General features: G+C 37.3%; 1 protein-coding gene, 1 long non-coding RNA gene and 1 other non-coding gene across 3 annotated transcripts; 2 read left to right on the top strand and 1 right to left on the bottom strand.

The window, feature by feature from the left end:
* Window positions 1-1,435: 1,435 nt before the first annotated feature.
* On the bottom strand, window positions 1,436-1,509 carry Trnai-aau (transfer RNA isoleucine (anticodon AAU)). Its single transcript has one exon. It is a non-coding gene; the product is annotated as a tRNA-Ile (tRNA).
* A 2,139-nt stretch (window positions 1,510-3,648) lies between these two features.
* LOC131931193 (transmembrane protein 26) lies at window positions 3,649-6,591 on the top strand (the record flags this gene model as incomplete). The annotated part of the gene is given in 4 exon segments (XM_059287902.1): window positions 3,649-3,837; window positions 5,166-5,327; window positions 6,352-6,492; window positions 6,583-6,591. Coding segments are annotated over 4 exon segments (501 nt in total), but the record flags the coding sequence as incomplete, so codon positions are not given.
* A 2,018-nt stretch (window positions 6,592-8,609) lies between these two features.
* On the top strand, window positions 8,610-21,728 carry LOC131931192 (uncharacterized). Its single transcript, XR_009384253.1, has 3 exons — window positions 8,610-8,730; window positions 9,640-9,769; window positions 21,570-21,728. It is a non-coding gene; the product is annotated as an uncharacterized LOC131931192 (long non-coding RNA).
* Window positions 21,729-22,870: the final 1,142 nt, after the last annotated feature.

Here is a 22,870-nt window from a genome sequence, read left to right on the forward strand (position 1 = left end):
GGAACTTTACTTTTTCATAGTTAACATAAAGCAAGACAAATATTCTAAATACCTGGTTGATGCAATGTCTGACAGTTTTTACATAAAATGTCTTGGTTTATTAAGCCCAATGTGTGTGTGTGTTGTGTGTGCGTGTGGGGATGGGTAGCGTGTGTATGTGTGATGGGGTGTGTGTGTGTGAGGGGGACGGGGCAGCGGGTGAGAGTGTAGTATGGGCGTCGGCTATGATGTAACAATACTTACTCATCTGAATGTGTAAGTCAATGAAAGAGTATAGCTGGTATCCAGGAAGAACATCTTAACTCAACTTTAATAAAAGTAGTTCTTACGATCTAAATATGAATAGCTTGGGTATGGTGGGGTGAGGGGGTGGGGGGGGGGGGGAGGGGGTAGATAGATCTGGGGGGGGGGTGTCTAGGAGATTGGTTGGAGAGGGGTCCGGGTGACAGTGTGTGTGTGTTTGGGGGGGGGGGGGTCCGGGTGGCTTTGGGTGTGTTGGGGGGGAGGGGGGGTCGGGTGGCTTTTTGTGTGTTTTTAGAGGGGGGGGTGTCCGGGTGATTGGTTAGAATGGGATTACGGGTGACAGTGTGGGTATGGGGGGGGGGGGGGTATCAGGTGATTATCGGAGGGAGGTGTTATAGGTTGCGGTAAGGGTTGTTGGGAGGGGGGTCTGGGTGACAGGTCAGAGGGGGGGGTGGTGGTGGCTAAGCTGAAAGTTGTTGAGGAATCTTATGCTTATTACTATTGTTTTGGGTGAGTGGGTTATGGAAATGTGTGTGTGTTTATATATATATATATATATATATATATATATATATATATATATATATATATATATATATATATACTATATATATATATATATATGTGTGTGTGGAAAGGAGGGGGGGGGGGGGTAAGTTGGGTGAAATGATTAAACATGCATACAGTCCAGAAAACTAGGCTCTAAATCAAAACTAGAAAACTGCTAGTACCGAGACTGACCCCAGTTAATGCCGATGACACAATGAACACATATAAAGTTGCACTTTAGAGTAAAGCAATTACCGGAGACATGGAAAGCTGTGGTCAAATAACGTAATATTGACAGGGCAGTTCTCATAACGTATAGGGATGACGGATTGTCTAGATATCATTAGCAACAATCCACACCGCCCCCACTCCCATTCGCATTAATTGTTCCTTAGAATATTTTTTTGTACTCTTTTCGTTTAGATCGTAGACTCATTACAACCTTGTCGTCATTATTCAACAGTAATTGTATACAAATTATAAAGGATAAAAGCATAAAAACATTTCCTTTCTGCTAATATAATCTCTATAAACAGTTAACGATTGTATGCAACGAATTGTAAAGTAAAATGGAAACTAGTTCTATGAATCAGTTAAAACAAACGACACTGTGAGGAAAAACGCAAAAAAAAAAAAAAATATCTGGCCAGTATGGGGATCGAACCCACGACATTCGCGTTATTAGCACGACGCTCTAACCAACTGAGCTAACCGGCCGGTGTCATACAATTGAACTCTTAAGAGGCCAAACTCGGGGACACCTTGCAATAAAACAAAATTTTGCTCATTATTAAATTTACTAAAAAATTAAAATAATAGTTGAGATTCTTATCCTGCTTTTGTAAATAGTTATGTCAAAGATGCTGTGTTTTAAGCTGTCCTTAAAACTAAGCACAAACGATCTGTTATATAGCGCGCAATACTGTAGAATCTAGGTCAGCTTCGCGGAAAAGCCTTTATTTTTCTTTAAATAGATCTAGATCTAGGTGAGGTCAAAACACTATAGGCCCTACTTGATCGAATCTAGATCTAGTAGTAGGCCTAGACTTCTCGTGTTTGGTAGATGATTTTGATAATAGATTACAGATCTAGATCTAGTCGAGATCTAATTTTAAAATAAAGTTAATTTCAGGAACTGAATATTAGTTGTTACTGCACGTTTTTAAAAGATAGTTTTTTTTTTTGTTTAATTTTAAGAGAAGTTAATTATTATACTCAATGTTTACAGAGCTCAGTAAATAGTTTAGAAAAAAATTATTGATGGTTAACCCCCCCCCCCCCCCCCCCCCCCCCCCGAAAAACTGCAATTTATAGGGATTGTAGGCTGAAGTGTGACGACGTTTAAGAGATGTGTGTGTGTGGGGGGGGGGGGGGGGGAAAGAGAGAATAAGGCCTTAGTTTTTTTTGCCGATTTTTGACGGAAGGGGAGGGGGGTAACAATTGTTAAAAAGCGTTACCCATATGGATGATCCCTAATTATATATTTAACTAGGCATGCTGCCCAGCTTCGCTTAGGCTTTCGAAAACATTGAGAATTTGAATGCTTAATTAATTCGCCCATATAAGGCGCCGGTCAGTCGAGGTCAGTTTTGACCCCCTCATCGTAGACTTTTCGGCCAACCGGCCCCCGTGTTCTGTCGCCCCAAGGCAAGATCCTGCCAAATTTGAAGCGCCTGCGGCGCCTGGAAGTGCCCGATAGGGCACCCGACAACTTAGCTTTATAGATCATCTAGATCTAGAATCTCTAGATCTATATGATCTAGAATCTCTAGATCTAGATGATCTAGAATATCTAGATCTAGATCAATATCTAGATCTAGAATCTCTAGATCTAGAATTCAAATAGATAAAATAATTTTTTTTAAGTTTAGGCCGAGAATATCGTATTGTGTAGTCTACATTTCATAGCGTACATAGCTCTAAATCATATTTGAATGAAATAGTTCATTTCTTTTTATTCTAAACTCGGAAGACGACGTCATCAGTTTTGTGCTCTTTTTTTAGTGTAAACAATAAGCGACGTCATTGTTAATTGCGCTCTTGTCCCAAGTTTATACACTTTTCCGGTTGCACAAATAATACTGTTTCTCTACATTCGAATACGCCTTTATTTTTTATTTTTCTTCTTTAAATAAAATTGTGGTTATACATTTAAAACATCTAGTATATTATTTTCAACAAAAGTCCGTATAAAGGTATCCATATATCGCTGCCGATTCTGACGTGATGTCCGGCGAAAATATTTTGCGGACAGACAGAGAGAGAGAGGTGCGAACGTGGGGTTTTATATATTAGGATTAATGTTAAAAAAATAAGGATCACTAAACAAAGATCTAAATTCTAAGAGACTACTATATTGCTAAAACTAGTTTAATTAGGACAGCGCACATTCGTTTTTTTAGTGCAGCGATTTATTCACCCTTAAATTACACGGACTGCCTTACGTTATAATTAGCTACCCTCATAATCACATCAGGGTTTCTTTCAGGCATCTTTTCGAGTGGTACTGCTCCCTCTCCCCTCCCACCACCACCCGGAAACATGTATAATTTATATAGAAAACATATACTCTAACCAGTGTCCGCCCTCACCCCCCCCCCCTAAAATTTAAGTTTGGTCTACAGAAGTTTAAAGTACACCCCCCCCCCCTCCGTCGAAGAAAAAAATATCTCAAAGAAAAACTGCCCCCCCCCCCCTCCACACACACACTCCTCTCCTCATACGCCGCTATAATTAATTATCTTTTAAGAGATACGCTTAAGCTATATATGTGTGACAACCACCTAACTTCATACGCTTGACTAAAACGGAAAAGCCACATTTCTAATAATAGCAATACTCTCTCATCTCAAACAGATCAACATTCCCATAGCGCTCGGTTCCGAAGAATGGTGCAAAATTCTGGAACAGATGTTGCTGTTAATTCTTATAATAGGTCGCTGGCTGCTGCCGAAAGGGGAGATCACTCGCGAACAACTGTCACAACTCTTGTTGGTTTACATTGGCATGGCGGCTGATATTATTGAGCTGTTCGAGGCTTTCAAAGTAAGCGTTGTGTTTAGCAATCGAGGAAAGTAGAAAGGCATGAATTATAAATAGTATTTATTAAAATTGATTTTTAAAAATATGTTTTGACACTTGGTCTTTATCAGAATTTAAAAAGCGAAAACAAAATATTTAATTTTTTTTTTTATAAACGGTTCTTGGTAAAAATTCTTTGCTTAATGGTTAAAAAAAAAAAGAAGAAACACGAAATAGAAATATTGTAGTTTTGTGCAATATTTGGTTCTTCGTGGTGCCTTCTTAACTGAAATTTAGCATCAATTGAGTGCAGAGTTTCTTCCAGATATCTCTTCGGGGGCTGATCCCCCCCCCCCCCCCCGGAGAAAGTCTACCGCCCCCCGAAGGAAATGATATTTAAATAGATAATATATACTTTTAACAGTGACCCCCCCCCCCCCGGAAATTTGAGTCCGCCTTCCTGAACATTTCAAGTGCACCCCCGGAGAAAAACGTATGGAAGAAACATTGATTAAGTGGTGAGAAGAAAGTGGGTGGGGCGGGGGCGGGGGGGGGATATCAGAAGATGGAGAGTTTTATTATTTTGTTCAAAGAAGATGATAAAGGGAGTGCAGTGATAATCATCTGTTAGAACAGACACTATGAATGTGACATGTAGAATTGACACTTTGACATGTGTAAATTGACACTTTGAATGTGACTTGTATAATTGACACATGTAAATTGACACTTTGAATGTGACATGTGTAATTTGATACTTTGAATGTGACGTGTGTAAATTGACACTTTGAATGTGACATGTGTAAATTGACACTTTGAATGTGACATGTGTAATTAACACTTTGAATGTGACATGTGTACTTGACTTTTTGAATGTGACATGTGGAAATGAGACTGAATCTGACATGTGGAATTGACACTTTGAATGTGACATGTGTACTTGACTTTTTGAATGTGACATGTGGAAATGAGACTGAATCTGACATGTGGAATTGACTTTTTGAATGTGACGCATGGCAGTAGCGTAGCAAGGAGGGGGCGCCAAAATGGGTTGGAAAAATAAATTGAAAGGTTGAATGGGTGATGCAAATCGAAAGTATGTGTGTGTGGGGGGGGGGGGGGAGGTGCAAATCGAAATCTTTAGGGGGGGGGTGCAATCGAAAGTTTGAGGGGGGGGGGGGTTGCAAATCGAAATCATGAGGGGGGGGGGTGCAAATCGAAAAGTTTGTCGCTACGCCTCAGACGTATGGCATTGACACTTTGAATGTGACATGTGTTATTGACACTTTGACCAACTATGACATGTGTAGTTGACACTTTGACCACACGTGACGTGCTGCTGTCGTCTGCAGGAGCAGACGGTCCGTGAGAACGTGCTGTTGACCATCGTCATCCTGTCCCTGTGGACGGCCAGTCTGATCCAGTTCACGCTCGTCGTCACGGCAACCAAGTCCAAGAAGTCAAGGGCGTCCGTGGCACATCATGATGAGGTGGAGGGGTGTTGTCCAGTTGAGGTAGGGCGTCGGTGGCACATCATGATGAGGTGGAGGGGTGTTGTCCAGTTGAGGTGAGGGGTGTTGTCCAGTTGAAATAGGGCGTCGGTGGCACACCATGATGAGGTGGAGGGGTGTTGTCCAGTTGAGGTAGGGGTGTTGTCCAGTTGAGGTAGGGCGTCCGTGGCACATCATGATGAGGTGGAGGGGTTGTCCTGTTGAGGTAGGGGTGTTGTCCAGTTAAGGTAGGGCGTCGGTGGCACATCGTGAAGAGGTGGAGGGGTGTTGTCCAGTTGAGGTAGGGGTGTTGTCCAGTTAAGGTAGGGCGTCGGTGGCACATCGTGATGAGGTGGAGGGGTGTTGTCCAGTTGAGGTAGGGGTGTTGTCCAGTTGAGGTAGGGGTGTTGTCCAGTTGAGGTAGGGGTGTGGTCCAGTTGAGGTAGGGGTGTGGTCCAGTTGAGGTAGGGTTTTTTTATATTGAGGTGAGTTGGGGGTGTCCTGTTGAGGTAAGAATTGTTGCCTTGTTGATGTGATGTGGTGTTGTATTGTTAAAGAAAGACGTGTTGTTATATAGAGGTAAGGGGTTTTGTTTTGCTCTGTATTTCTGCTGAGGTGTGGAGGGGGAGGGTGTTGTTCAGTTAAGGTGACGGGTGTTGCCTATGTTGAGGTGAGAGGTGTTTTTTCCAGTTAAAGTGAGTGGTGATTGAAATGTATTTGGGGTTTATTAAGCTGTAGAGGTGTATACATGTACATGTGTATATAATATATATATAAGATATATAATATAATGTTCGCTAATTTAATGTATTCCTGTACAGTTTCATAGATTCGTTCCATAGAAAAGTGTTGTTTAATCCTGTAGGTAATAGTGAGTTTTTTTTTTTTAAAGTAAACTATTGTAACGTGTAGTTGAGAATGCTGTCATATTAATGCATGCTGCCTCAGTCCCGAGTAAAACGGTGCACTCATGTTAAGGTCTTTACGCAGATCGCTGTAAACAAAAATCTATAAATACCAATCATGTGACGAGCTTATTTTGTTTCAGGTGATCTCTATTTTTATCAGCGTGTCGCTGCAGGACGCCCCGTTCCTCGTGCTCCGCATGCTGCTCATCTTCAGGTACGACGTGCTCAGCTACACCAACATCTTCTTCACCTGCAAGAACTCGCTCGTGCTGGTTCTACAGGTGAGTTCTCGGGGTTCCTGGAACCGTTCTCTTGAACCCGTTTTGTGCTTCTTTTAACGGGTTTCATGGTTCCTTTAATGATAATTGTAGTTCGACTAATGTTATTATTATTTTTTTCCTTAAACCTTTTATGTAATTTTTTGAACGGTTTTTGTGGTTCCTCGATTGAATAAAGTAACTCCTCTAAACTGTATTCCCCACATATATACTTACCCATGCAACAACAATTTTATCCCAGAAGTTCAGCTAACCCAAAATGTCATAGTTTTAAATTAAAAATGTTTAGCTCTATATATAAGCATGAAAGTATATATATATATATATATATATATATATATATATATATATATATATATATATATATATATATATATATATAGGCCTATATATATATATATATATATATATATATATATATATATATATATATATATATATATATATATATATATATATGTGTGTGTGTGTGTGTGTGTGTGATTCCGATCGCAGTGAAACTCTGGGACTTTTTTGAGAATACGCCTAGGGAAAGTTTCTTTAAAAAATGTTTAAAAAAGAAAAATTTCGGCCTCCTAATAAGGCTCCTAAAATCTTTTTTAAAATTAAAAGGAACTAACCTAGCTTTGATTATTTTGTAAAAAAATATTAACTTGGTTGTTTCCCTTTGTCCACAACACTTTCCGGCATTAGCATAAACACGAAATGGAATACCTTACACTTACAAGCCTTTTTTTTCGGGTGGGGGTTGGGTAGATGTGCTTCGGTGGGGGGGGGGGGGGGAGGGACGCAGTGGGGCAAACTGTACCTGGGTGTCCGCCGCCCATACGGTCAACTCCTGTTAACCCTTTATGCCTATATTTTTTGGTAAACCTTTTACTTCAGAAGATAATATGTGTTAACCCTTTACATCTCAACTTAATACCGGACTTAGTACCCACCCGGGGCCTGGCAACACACACAAGAAATTATAAACAGGTATAAAGGAAAAGGACTTACATTTATTTATTTTTTTTTATTTTTTTTTTATCATTTCAACTTTATTTTTAAACCTGAAAATGCAAATGTGTAATTAAATGGTGAATCAAATGATTTTTTAAAACAGCATGGTGGGTTGAGGGCGTTTGAGTTTGGGTTTATACGTCGAGTTGATATAGATCTGGAAATATTTTTTTTTTTTTAATACTTTTATTTGCAATTAAAACAAGTACATCAACATCAAATTTTTTAACATAATTTTGAACACCAAATGAAAACGAAAGGTTTTGCAAATGTACATAATGAATATTTACATGATGTCATGTATTTAATAATAAAAAAAATTGCAAAGGATGACAGTAAAAGGGGTGGAGGTCAAAAGAAAGTGTCAGAAGTCTGGGTGGGGAGAGGAAGGGACATTTTTCAGAGAGGGTCAATGGGACAGTGAAGCATTTACTATGTAGGGAAAATGTGACTAATACACACAAGGTTCCAATTGGAAATACACAATAATTTTGAATTTTAACTGATTAATCGTTACAAATAAATGTTCTCATATCTTTAGAATATATGTAAAATAAAAAAAACACCTTTTATATTTTGAATATATATAAATTCAATGTTTATAATTTATATTAATAAAACAATAGATTTTATAAATATTATGATTTATTTGTTTACAAAATGCACATTTTTATTTAATATTTTAATGCTCAAAATGTTTTAATTATTATTTATTTTTAAAAACTTGGTAAAATCAAATATTGTTATTTCCCTTTGTGTTTTAAAAATTCGAACGGGAATGTAATGAGCACATCTCCATACACTAATGTTCTCTATACTAGGAGATAAATTACTCTGATTCTATTCCAAAATTGCTTTGAGGTTCTGAGATTTATTAGAAAACTTCAAGGAGAAAAACAGGAGTGGAACTACGTAGATGATAAGGTTACCAGACGGTTTCCATTCGATAGAGAGATGGTACCGAACAATCGGTATCCCCTTACGTACTAATTTAGTCCAGTTAACCCCTAACGTCCTGACTATGTCACTTAACCCTTTATCTCCCCAGGTGTATCGTCTGTTTGTGCACCCCTTACGTCCTCGCTAGGTCACTTAACCCTTTATCTCCCCAGGTGTATCGTCTGTTTGTGTTGTTTACCGAACGCCCCAACCGTCCAGGTGCACCCGGCCACCTCACCCACCCCCATAGTGATGACGTGTTCGGGTCCAACTCATCCCTTGGTGATTCTGTGCTCTCAGGTAAGCGAAAACGTCAAAGGCGTGGGTTCGAAACCACCTCAAACACTGTCATTCATACGTGTTTTTAAATTATGTATTATTTAAAAGTTTGTTTCGTGACAAAATTTTAGGGTTTCTTTCTAGTAAATAAAAAATAAAAACATTTTTTTGTTTGCAATCGTATTAAAATTAAAAAAAAAATAACCTACCGAGATGAAGAGTTATGAGAATCACATAAATAGCTAACTTCATTCGTTTGTATCATCAAAAACACGATTATTTAAAAAAATATTTCTCAGAAAAAAATTGGAGAATTACATAAATAGCTAACTTCATACGTCTGTGTCAACAAAAACATTATTATTTTAAAAATAAACAAAATATTAAGTAGAAAAAAAATCAGAGAATTACACAAATAATAGCTAACGTCGTAGAACTATATAAACTAAAAACACGACTGTTTAAAACAAAAATATTACTTAGAAAAAAAATCGTGATTTGACCTCCAGCATGGCAGTATCGAATTATTATTTTTTTGCTGTTATCGATATACGAGCGCCACTTTTCTTAATATGTACATTTACTCTTTCCAGTGACGTAGGCAAAGGGGGGGTTAGGGGGGGTTATAACCCCTCCCATGGACTCACACCCCTATATATATATATATATATATATATATATATATATATATATATATATATATATATATATATATATATATATATATATATATATATATATATATATATATATATATATATATATATATATATTTATATAACTTTATACATATGGAAAAATATTTGAACCCCTCCCATGACCAATTGCGGGCTACGCCACTGACTCTGCCCCTATCACCCAAATGTTAACAGCCAATATCAATACTGATAGTTACAAACAAATAAGCGCGAGAATCGTTCTCTGGAACAGGAAGTAGTACAGACTTTGACGAGAGACGCTCGAGGGCCAGACGCCACAAGAGGAACCAACTTGCCCGCCAGCTGACGGCCGACTCGGTCAAGACGTACAGCAGTAGCGCAGACGTGGACAACATCGTCAGGTGGGTGGTCAAGACGGTGTGTCTGTTACAAGACGGGGTGGGTGGGGGGTGGGGGACCGGTAGAATGTCTATACAATGTGTCAGTTTATGGGGGTGGGGGGGGGGGGGGTGGAGGGACTGGTAGAATGTCTATACAATGTGTCAGTTTATGGGGGGGGGGGTGGAGGGACTGGTAGAATGTCTATACAATGTGTCAGTTTATGGGGGGGGGGTGGAGGGACTGGTAGAATGTCTATACAATGTGTCAGTTTATGAGGGGGGGGGTGGAGGGACTGGTAGAATGTCTATACATATATGTCAGTTAAAGGGGGGGGGGAGGTCGGGTAGAAAGTCTAATGTGTCAGTTAAGGGGTCATCCACGCGGGTGGGGTTTTAAAGGGGATTTTTGTGGACGAGGTTGGGTGTGGGGGGGTCCAAAATAAAAAAAAATGTGGATGTCATAAATGGATGACCCCTTATGGGAGAGGGAGTGGGTTCAAGTGGAAAGTCTAGACTCACGTGCCAATTGCGGGTTGGGGGGATCTTTCTTGGGGGGGGGGGGGGGTCTATCTTTTAGGTGTGTATCTTCATCAGATATCCACGTGAGTCTAGGTCTATTTTTAGGTGTTTAGCTGCAGATTCAGGACCTTTGCTGCCAGGGCAAGCTAACCCCTCCACCCCCCACCCCCACTACCTCTATACCTTATCCGGTATAGTCTAAAGCAATGCTATGTAATATGTTTGGTACCACCTCACTATCGAAAGAAAACCGTCTGGTAACCTTATCACCTACGGGGATCCACTCCTGTCTTCTCCTTGATTTTTTCTTATAAACCTTAGAAGTTCAAAGCAATTTGGGAATATAATCAGAGTAATCCATCTCCTACAAGAATAGCCACACTGAAGACTCCCTAAGAAATGTTCCACCTAGTGTAGACAATGTTAGTGTATGGAACTGTGCTCATTACATCCCCTTTCATATTTTTAAAATACTAAGGGAAATAACAATATTAGAATTTAACCAAGTTTTAAAATAATTAATTTAAAACATTTGAGTATTAAAATACTAAATAAAAATGTATATTTTGTAAACAAATAAAATGATAATATTTAAAAAATCTAATGTTTTAGAAATGTTTAATGTTAAACATTGAATTTTTATGTATTCAAAATTTAAAAGGTAATAATTTATTTTATATGAATTCTGAAGACGTGCGACATTTTGGCAAAAGTAATTGTTGGGATTCTATAGTTATTGTTTTATCTATTTAAATGTATAGGCTACTCCTTTAGCCAATTTGATTCACACCAGGCGACGGCACCCCCTTGAGCCGGAGGAGACAAAAGTTACAATTTTCAAAGTTCCTAGTTTTTAAAGAGCCGCTAACATTTTTCGTATTACAATATTTTGGTATTTGATTAGGATATATATATATAAATTTGATATGAAAGAGATAGCTTATTTATGAAAGAATATTTATACTTAAAACATACTAATATTTCGCACAAAACATATTAAAGTATTAAAATTAGTAATCAAATAATATAACTATACGACTATCCCATTCCACTGAAGAAGCTAATAGCGTTTTTTTCTTTTCTTTTTTTACGGACACCACTGGCCAATGAGGTGTCTCCCATAGCCAGGCAGGCCTAAACACGACCATCTACGACTAACTGGCTTGGGTATCGGTCGCTTCTGTCCTTCGGCTCTCACCGGGCTTATCTTCCACCCCACTGAACGCAGGGTAAACTCGTACCCTACCTTGCCATAACCCCGCTCACCCGTATGAAGTTAATAACTAAAAAAAAAACACGTTGATCAGTTCAAATTAAGGCATACTGACCGCTAAATGCATTCTGTATAAAATTAACATTCCCCATTTAGCGATATTCGAAAACAAGTTAATAAAAAGTCTAGTGACAATTTAAGCGCAATTTCCTTAATTAATTTTTTAAATTATAAATAAACTAATAGAGTACAAAAATAACGTTTGAATTAATAAGTAAAAAAAAAGACAACTATATTAATCTATATCAACGGAAATAGTTTTATTTTAACGAGTAGGCCTACAAGATGCTCAGTTTAAAAAAGTAGTAAATATCATCCTAGGCCTACATGATGCTCAGTTTAAAGGTTCTTAATTAATTTTTTGCGACCGAATAAAAGGATATTTTTGAAAACTTTCTTCGGCAATATTGTTTTAAATTATGGCAGGAATCGAATGGTAAATGTTTCAAGTCGCTAAGTGGTCTGGTTGCCGAGATATGGAGCAAAAACTGTATTTTTCGAGGTTTTTTGGCTTTTCCGGGAAATCCAGGAAGGAATTCCAGGAATTTTTTTGGCCCACAATCATCCTTGGAACTTGCTTAACATAATTGCTTTTGGAACTAGTCCTCGATATTGCTTCGTTGAGGAGGAGATACGACTTAAAGCTGCGGACACACATCCATTCATACATCCAGAAATGACGGGTTAATAAACGCAATTCTCCAGAATGGAAATTGCGCTAAAAATCGGCACTTGGGCAGTGGCAAGAATGGTATTGTTGCCACGGGGCTGTAGGGCTGGGCCAGGTGCCCAAGCGGCTGTCAGCTGTCCGTATACTTTCTACCTCACCTACTCTCTTTGTTCTCTGGTTAGTGTTTTTATCATATTTAAAGTTGTTTTTCATTATAATATTTTTAATGAGTTGTAAAAATAAAATAAAATAATTATTAATTTTTTTTGCATCGAACTTGAATTGGTACTCGTGAACCGCAGGTTGCCGACCCTTGATTTAATCACCAACTGTACGATTTATATTCATATCTCGAAACTGTATACACATACGAAATAAAATAGAAATAAAATATTGTTAATTTAAAGGTTCAAAATAAATTAATACAAAAAATACAAAAAAAAAAATATATATAAAACTGTGGGAGGACTGCTATAGATATAGCTATATGAAAGGGAAGAATGTTTGATTTGATGTGTCTCATTGTACTCAACATATCTTCCAGACTGCTTGTAATATTTATAATATTATTTTTCTTTCCCCCCAAATTTATTCCAGTCCATACCCCATCAACCCAACCCCCAATCGAAAAAATACCCTTCTATAGTTGAATCACCATTTAATTACACATTTACATTTTCAGGTTTAAAAATAAAATTGTAATTAGACGTTTTGTATAATGTATAAGTAAACCATCTTAAATGAGTGAAAGTACATATCAGAAAGAAGTATTTCTATTGTAAATCTGTATCAGTCCTCACAAGCCGATGATAAAAACTGTAATACTAAAGTGAACATGCAAGGCAAAATGACGCTGTAAATTACATGTCTAAGCAAAAAAAAAGTTATACAATAATTTTTAAAATTAAACAAATAATTCAAAAACTTTCATAATAAGGTTATAAACACACCGAAACAAAAAAAAATTCTAAATTTATATCCAGATCCTAGTTCTATCTTTTAGGTGTATATCTGCATTAGGTATCCAGATCCTAGTTCTATCTTTTAGGTGTGTATCTACATCAGATATCCACATGTGTAGGCAATGCCGGCGCCAGGTTATTTAGCGCCCTAGGCAAAACTTATGAAAACTCCCCCCTCCCCCGCAATTTTTTTCGAATCACATCTCATGGTGACATATGCTTAGGAAGTTATTACTTGAAGCTCATGCTTGCAAAAATCATTAGCATCAGTATCTTTATTTACATTATGTGTCAACGACGTTTCTAGATGCCTGAAGTCAGTAAGTTTATCCGCAGGTGTCATATTGCTGATAGTGGACATGTCATAAAGAAAGCCAAATAGTATATTATGTATGTTGCTCTAATTGTCGGAGCCTTTCTTCCAAAGATTGTAGGCTATACCCATATCCAAGATATGTGGACTAATTCTACCTTGAAATTCTGTTTAGGATCTTGTGGTGGCAATAGTTAATTTAGTTTGAAAATCTAAATCTGTCCCTGGCTTACGAGATTTCTAATTCAAAGTGAGAGAAAACGAGACTTACAAGCCCTATTAAAAAATCAAAATTTCACGATGGAGCGATCACAAAGTCAAAGTCAACATTAAAATTAGATAATCATCTGAAATGTTCGAAATTAAAAGATTTAGATTATATACAATAATAATCTCATTATTTTAACAGGGGCGAAGCTATCGGAGGGCGCCAAACGCAGTAGGTAATAATATAAAAAGCTCGTTACGGACTTGTTTTCTATATAATTTGTGGGACACCTACGGACATAATTGTTTTCTATATCTTTTGTGGAACACCAAAATAAAAAGACAAATTGACTGGTAAAAAGCGCCCCGTCCTGTCCAAATGAGAAGAATGTGGGGGGGGGGCGCATTTTCCCAACGCCAAAAACTATTTATAGGCCTAATTTAAAGAGGGGTACAAGATTGATAGTTCGTCCTGGGCGACGAAATAGATGGCTACGCAAAGTTATTATGTACTTTTTCATAATGGCGTTTACATATTGTTGCGCCCCCGTATGAATGGCGCTCTAGGCGACCGCTTAGTTCACCTTATAGGTAGCGCCGGCCTTGTGTCTAGGTCAGGGGTCGGCAACCTGCAACCTTGATATCAAGATGCGGCTCTCCAGCTCCTTGAACAAATACTAATAATCTTAATAAAAAAATAATATTTTAAATTAAAAAAATGTTATTGGCCCTTAAAAACCAGGGAAATTTTGAAAATTGTAACTTTTGGCTCTTCCGCTTCAAAAGGTTGCCGACCCCTGGTCTAGGTCTATCTTTTAGGCGTGTATCTGCATCAGATATCCAGAGCTTATGTCTATCTTTTAGGTGTTTATCTGCATCATATATCCACGTGAGTCTAGGTCTATTTTTAGGTGTTTAGCTGCAGATTCAGGACCTTGATTGCCAGGCAACCTTACCCCTCCACCCCCCCCCTACCTCTATACCTTATCCGGTATAGTCTAAAATAATGCTATGTAATATGTTTGGTACCACCTCACTATCGAAAGAAAACAGTCTGGTAACCTTATCACCTACGGGGTTCCACTCCAGTTTTCTTCTTGAAGTTTTCTAATAAACCTTAGAACCTCAAAGCAATTTTGGGATAGAATTAGAGTAATCCATCTCCTACAAGAAAAGCCGTACTAACGTCTCCCAAAGAAATGTTCCACTTAGTATAGAGAACGTTTGTGTATGGAACTGTGCTCATTACATCCCCTTTCAAATTTTTAAACCACAAAGGGGGATAACAATATTTAAATTTCACCAAGTTTTAAAATAAATAATTAAAAAAACATTTGAGAATTAAAAGACCAAATAAAAAAGTTTATTTAGTATTCAAATAAAGCATTATATTTTCAAAATCTAATATGTTAGTAATATAAATTACAAACATTTAATTTTTATATATTCATTATATAAAAGGTGTTCATTTATTTTACATATATTCCAGATATATGAGAACATATTTAATAAAACAGTGTTAGAGATACAATTATGCTTAGATTTATCTGCTTTTTCTTATCACCTACGGCAGGGGTCGGCAACCTTTTGAAGCGGATGAGCCAAAAGTTACAATTTTCAATATTTCCCTGGTTTTAAAGAGCCACTAACATTTGTTTTATTTCAAATATTTTAATTTTTTATTAAGATTATTAGTATTTGTTCAAGGAGCTGGAGAGCCGCATCTTGATATCAAAAGTGCCGCATGCGGCTCGAGGGCCGCAGGTTGCCGACCCCTGACCTACGGGGCTCCACTCCAATACTTCTATTGTTGAATCATCTTTAATTACACATTTACATTTTCAGGTTTAAAACTAAAATTGTAATTAGACACTTTGTATGATGTATATCTTACATGAGGGAAAGTAGGCTACATATCAGAAAGAAGTACTACTATTGTAAATCTGAATCAGTCCTCCCAAGCCGATGATGAAAACTGTAATACTAAAGCGAACATGCAAGGCAAACTGACGCTGTAAATTACATGTCTGAGGCAAAAAAAAATTACAAAATTATTTTTAAATTTAAACAAATGACTCTAAAAATTTTCATAATAAGGTTATAAACACATCGAAAACATGAAAAGGAAACATTGCTGTTTTTATTAAGTAAAACTACGGGTCGATACGTTATGTAAGGGAGTTCTTACAGTATGTATAGATATAGAGTGTATAACAGTTGTATGTATAAATATGTACATCAAGACTGTATATAACAGTTTTAAGTATAAATGTATAGATCTAAACTGTATAACATTTGTATATACATCTATAGATGATACTGTATATACCAGTTTTTTTTATATAGATGTATAGATCTTAAATATATAACGCTTGTACATAAATTTATAGATCTAGATTTATATGCCAGTTGTATGAATATATGTTTATGCCTACACTTTTATATAAAAGTTTCATGTATAAATATACAGGTGTAGATTGTATATAACAGTTTAAAAAAATTAAATGTATAGATTTAGACTTTGTACTGCAGCGTTGTATACATGTACATAACTTAAGTGTATGTATCAGTTGTATCAGAGTGTATGTATCAGATGTATCAGAGTGTATGTATCAGAGTGTATGTATCAGTTGTATCAGAGTGTATGTATCAGATGTATCAGAGTGTATGTATCAGTTGTATCAGAGTGTATGTATCAGTTGTATCAGAGTGTATCAGTTGTATCAGAGTGTATGTATCAGTTGTATCAGTGTATGTACCAGTTGTATCAGAGTGTATGTATCAGTTGTATCAGAGTGTATGTATCAGTTGTATCAGAGTGTATGTATCAGTTGTATCAGAGATCAGTTGTATTAGAGTGTATGTATCAGTTGTATCAGAGTGTATGTATAGTTGTATCAGAGTGTATGTATCAGTTGTATCAGAGATCAGTTGTATTAGAGTGTATGTATCAGTTGTATCAGAGTGTATGTATAGTTGTATCAGAGTGTATGTATCAGTTGTATCAGAGTGTATGTATCAGTTGTATCAGAGTGTATGTATCAGTTGTATCAGAGTGTATGTATCAGTTGTATCAGAGTGTATGTATCAGTTGTATCAGAGTGTATGTATTAGTTGTATCAGAGTGTATGTATCAGTTGTATCAGAGTGTATGTATCAGCTGTATCAGAGTGTATATATCAGTTGTATCAGAGTGTATGTATCAGTTGTATCAGAGTGTGTGTATCAGTTGTATTAGAGTGTGTGTATCAGTTGTATCAGGGATCAGTTGTATCAGAGTGTATGTATCAGTTGTATCAGAGTGTATGTATCAGTTGTATCAGAGTGTATGTATCAGTTGTATCAGAGTGTATGTATCAGTTGTATCAGAGTGTGTGTATCAGTTGTATCAGAGTGTATGTATTAGTTGTATCAGAGTGTATGTATCAGTTGTATCAGAGTGTGTGTATTAGTTGTATCAGAGTGTATGTATCAGTTGTATCAGAGTGTATGTATCAGTTGTATCAGAGTGTATGTATCAGTTGTATCAGAGTGTATGTATCAGTTGTATCAGAGTGTATGTATCAGCTGTATCAGAGTGTATGTATCAGTTGTATCAGAGTGTATGTATCAGTTGTATCAGAGTGTATGTATCAGTTGTATCAGAGTGTATGTATCAGTTGTATCAGAGTGTATGTATCAGTTGTATCAGAGTGTATGTATCAGCTGTATCAGAGTGTATGTATCAGTTGTATCAGAGTGTATGTATCAGTTGTATCAGAGTGTATGTATCAGTTGTATTAGAGTGTATGTATCAGTTGTATCAGAGTGTATGTATCAGTTGTATCAGAGTGTATGTATCAGTTGTATCAGAGTGTATGTATCAGTTGTATCAGAGTGTATGTATCAGTTGTATCTGAGTGTATGTATCAGTTGTACCAGAGTGTATGTATCAGTTGTATCAGAGTGCATGTATCAGTTGTATCAGAGATCAGTTGTATTAGAGTGTATGTATCAGTTGTATCAGAGTGTATGTATAGTTGTATCAGAGTGTATGTATCAGTTGTATCAGAGTGTATGTATCAGTTGTATCAGAGTGTATGTATCAGTTGTATCAGAGTGTATGTATCAGTTGTATCAGAGTGTATGTATCAGTTGTATCAGAGTGTATGTATCAGTTGTATCAGAGTGTATGTATTAGTTGTATCAGAGTGTATGTATCAGTTGTATCAGAGTGTATGTATCAGTTGTATCAGAGTGTATGTATCAGTTGTATCAGAGTGTATGTATCAGTTGTATCAGAGTGTATGTATCAGTTGTATCAGAGTGTATGTATCAGTTGTATCAGAGTGTATGTATTAGTTGTATCAGAGTGTATGTATTAGTTGTATTAGAGTGTGTGTATCAGTTGTATCAGGGATCAGTTGTATCAGAGTGTATGTATCAGTTGTATCAGAGTGTATGTATTAGTTGTATCAGAGTGTATGTATCAGTTGTATCAGAGTGTATGTATCAGTTGTATCAGAGTGTATGTATCAGTTGTATCGGAGTGTATGTATTAGTTGTATCAGAGTGTATGTATCAGTTGTATCAGAGTGTATGTATCAGTTGTATCAGAGTGTATGTATTAGTTGTATCAGAGTGTATGTATCAGTTGTATCAGAGTGTATGTATCAGTTGTATCAGAGTGTATGTATCAGTTGTATCAGAGTGTATGTATCAGTTGTATCAGAGTGTATGTATCAGTTGTATCAGAGTGTATGTATCAGTTGTATCAGAGTGTATGTATCAGTTGTATCAGAGTGTATGTATCAGTTGTATCAGAGTGTGTGTATCAGTTGTATCAGAGTGTATGTATCAGTTGTATCAGAGTGTATGTATCAGTTGTATCAGAGTGTATGTATCAGTTGTATCAGAGTGTATGTATCAGTTGTATCAGAGTGTATGTATTAGTTGTATCAGAGTGTATGTATCAGTTGTATTAGAGTGTATGTATCAATTGTATCAGAGTGTATGTATCAGTTGTATCAGAGTGTATGTTCAGTTGTATCAGAGTGTACGTACCAGTTGTATCAGAGTGTATGTATCAGTTGTATCAGAGTGTATGTATCAGTTGTATCAGAGTGTATGTATCAGTTGTATCAGAGTGTATGTATCAGTTGTATCAGAGTGTATGTATCAGTTGTATCAGAGTGTATGTATCAGTTGTATCAGAGTGTATGTATCAGTTGTATCAGAGTGTATGTATTAGTTGTATCAGAGTGTTTGTATCAGTTGTATCTGAGTGTATGTATCAGTTGTATCAGAGTGTATGTATCAGTTGTATCAGAGTGTATGTATCAGTTGTATCAGAGTGTATGTATCAGTTGTATCAGAGTGTATGTATCAGTTGTATCAGAGTGTATGTATCAGCTGTATCATAGTGTATGTATCAGTTGTATCAGAGTGTGTGTATCAGTTGTATCAGAGTGTATGTATCAGTTGTATCAGAGTGTATGTATCAGTTTTATCAGAGTGTATGTATCAGTTGTATCAGAGTGTATGTATCAGTGGTATCAGAGTGTATGTATCAGTTGTATGTATAAATATTAAGTCTAGATTGTATATAATAATTGTCTATATAAGCCTGTAGAGCCTATTGTTCTGCTTGTATGTGAACTACTATGTCATGATTTTTCTGTATATGTTAACCCGTTCTCATATTTTTGTATACAACTAAAGATGGATGCGTTTAATTAAGGTGACTAAATTTTAGCATACCTTTCTAAACAATAAACAATACAAATACGAATACATAAACGCGTACACATACACACCGGAGTTTCTTACAGGCATCTCTTCGGGGGGAGGCGGGAGGGGGGGGGGCGGAAATTGTTTTACCGACCCCCCCCCCCCGAACGATATGAAATTTATATAATTTATATAGAAAATATATACTTTTAAGTGACCGCCCCCCCCCCGAAGAAAGTCTACCCCCCCCCCCCCCCCCGAAAACTTCAAGAGCCCCCCCCCCCCCCCCCGGAGAAAAAAGTCTGGAAGAAACACTGATACACACACACATAACCACCAGTACAAAAGCACTCGCGTCTGTTGTACGTTAGCTTTATTTCCTAGCACAACTACAGTGCACAACAGTTTTGTTTCGTTCAATACATCCGCCATCTTTTCACACCAAAAATAAAATTGACGATCGTTCGCACGACTCAAAATATTTTTTTTCTCTCCCCCTTTCTCGCTTGTCATCAATTTAAATGTGCAACCGAAGCGAGAAAATATCGCTTTTGACAGGAGATCGATTTTAAACGCAAAACCGGAAGTGGCCACAGCGATTATCAGCGGGAGTTCTTTCCCCTTAGTGCAAGACCAAAATCCACAGTGTCAACACAAAACGCGAGATGTAGAATTTTAATGCAGTCGTTGTGTTGTAATGGGTCGGTCTGTTGTAGTTCAGTTGTGGTGCTGTTATATGTTAGTTATGGTACTGTTATAATTTAGTTATTGTTATGTTACAGGCTAGTTGTGTTATGTTAAAGTTTAATTTTTGTAACATTCTAAATTTTGTTCTAAATATGTCTTTTTAATATCCCTTTTTTAAGTGGAACTTTCTTCAATAGGACCGACATTAGTGTAGGCTTAAGATTAAGATTATAGTTAATCTACTACCAAACTAGTTTAGTACATTTCTCCAGTTACATCCCAGTGTTGAAGAAGTTTTTGTATTCCTAATTTGACGTTATTACCTGGCAGAGTTTCTTCCAGGCATTTCTGGGGGGGGGGGGGGGGGGGGGGGGGGGGGGACGGGGGGGGGGGGGGGGCGACGGGGGGGGGGGGGGCACGATTCCCCGATGAAGGTCTAACGCCCCCCGAACGAAATTGAATTTATAGAGAAAATATATACTTTTAACAATGTCCGCCGTCCGCCCCCCCGCCGGAATTTTAGTCCGCCCCCCACTAAAATTTTAAGTGCCCCCCTCCAAGCATTGAAAAAAAGTCTGGAAGAAACACTTTTACAAGTTCGTCTGGCCATTTCAAAAATAGACTTAATTGTTTCCCCCTGACCATAGCCCCAGAGTCATATCTAGGGGACGGCGAATGGACATGTGCCGACCCCTGGGGCGGGGGGAGGGGGGGGGAGGGCGCCAATCGGGGTAGAAAAATAAAATTAAAAGCTCATTTTGAGCTGCATTCATTTATCACACACAGCCGAAGTTAAGAAAATAAAAATGTCTTTTCGGTTTTATGTTTTTTTAAGCTGTTTTCTAAATCCATTGTCGCATACCAATAGGTAAAGTAACTGGTAAAACTCGCCCTCCCCTCGACGTATTCATAGGGTGCTTTTTCGCTGACGTCAATAATTATATAAATAGAAGAGTGAGCAAAAATTAATTGTTTCCCTTTGCTCCAGAATGGATCGCCATGCCTTTGAATATCACCTCTAACTTTCGAACTTTCGAGATAAAAAATCTGCTTTTGTTTTTGCTTTGCCGCTTATTAGAGGTAAATTCTAAACTGCTTCTTAATTGCAAATGAAAATGGAAATAGCAACTCTAAAATAAAAAAAAAAATCGACAAATCGATTTAGTGTTTACGTAATGATCAAGTTATAATTTGAACTGTATAACCTAAATAGATTTCTCATTATTAAAAAACATTGTAGATGTGTTTATGGCAGAGGCGTAGCGACCCTTCCCGGCGCTCGGGGACAAACTTTCGATTTGCAACCCCCCCTCGAACTTTTCATTTGCACCCCCCCCCCTCAAACTTTCAATTTGTTTTCTCCAACCCATTTTTGGCGCCCCCCCCCCCTAAGGTCCGCGCCCCGGGTACATATGTCTCCCGCCCCCTCCCCCCTCGCTACGCCTCTGGTTTATGGATTTTAAATATTTTTTGTCGTTCAGTCTGGAGTCAGATAAAAAACAGCACAGCCCAGCCTTGTCTAAGGGAAGTAAGCAGGACATCAAGGGCAATAATCATGTTGGTAGATACGAGAAGAGAGTCAAGAACGTCGAGAGAGTAAGAGAACCGGAGGTCAGAGGTCAAGGGAAGAGTAAAGAGAAGGACGGGAAGAAGGGAGAGGATATGAGGAGTGAGGGGAGAGGGAGGGAGAGTCCTGGGGAGGTGAAGAAGAGGGTGAAACAGTTCGAGAACAGAACACAGGTTGGTTCTATGTTTCTATAGTTAACGTTCTTTATTCTTTGCTAGAATACAGGTTAGTTCTATGTCCTATAGTTAGCGTTCTTTGTTCTTGCTAGAACGCAGGTTAGTTCTATGTTCTATGGTTAGCGTTCTTTGTTCTAGCTAGAACATATGTTGGTTCTATATTCTATAGTTAGTGTTCTATATTCTTGCTCGAACACATATTAGTTCTATGTTCTATAGTTAACGTTCTTTGTTCTTGCTAGAACACAGGTTGGTTCTATGTTCTATAGCGTTTACTAGCTAGTTCTTTGTTCTATCTTCTATGTTCTATGAAATGGAAGTAGAGGGGATGTCGGAAAGAAACTCTGGTTAATCTACACATTTTTCCGCTTACCTTGTACATTTCCCCCCACCCCCTACCTCCCACCTCCCCGATGTACTAAAAGCTGCAAACGTTGGGGGGGGGGGGGGGGGGGGGGGGAGGAACATCGAAGTGTCGTAAAAGGTTGCCCCTGTGTTTATGTGTAGGTCAAGGGCGGTCAATTACGTGACACAGATTCGGATAATGAACGTGATCCCACGAGATGAGAATTACAGAGCTGGAAAGGTGAAGGTCAAACCTGGTAAAGATTACAAAAACTTCTAGGTATGTAAAAAATTATAGATACTATAAGCTAGGTATGTGAAGATTATAGAAGCTATAGGCTAAGTATTGAAGATGGCTTGGTAAACTGAAGATTATAGAAGCTATAAGCTAAGTACTAAAGGGTCTTACAGAGTCTGTTGGTGTAAATATACATACACTTACATATATTATATCTATATATATATATTGATATATATTTATATATAAGTAATTATGTATAAAAACATATATTCATATATATATATATATATATATATATATATATATATATATATATTATATATATATATATATATATATATATATATATATATATACTTATATTTTTTAAGAAAAGGCCAATGTTTGAAACATTTTAAAGTAGGAATATAAACTCTTTACTTGGAATGTTCATTGCACTGTCGACTTATATAG

This window comes from Physella acuta, unplaced genomic scaffold (genome assembly GCF_028476545.2).
Source record: "Physella acuta isolate Inbredline_101_S28 unplaced genomic scaffold, ASM2847654v3 ptg001911l, whole genome shotgun sequence".
NCBI lineage: Eukaryota > Metazoa > Mollusca > Gastropoda > Physidae > Physella > Physella acuta.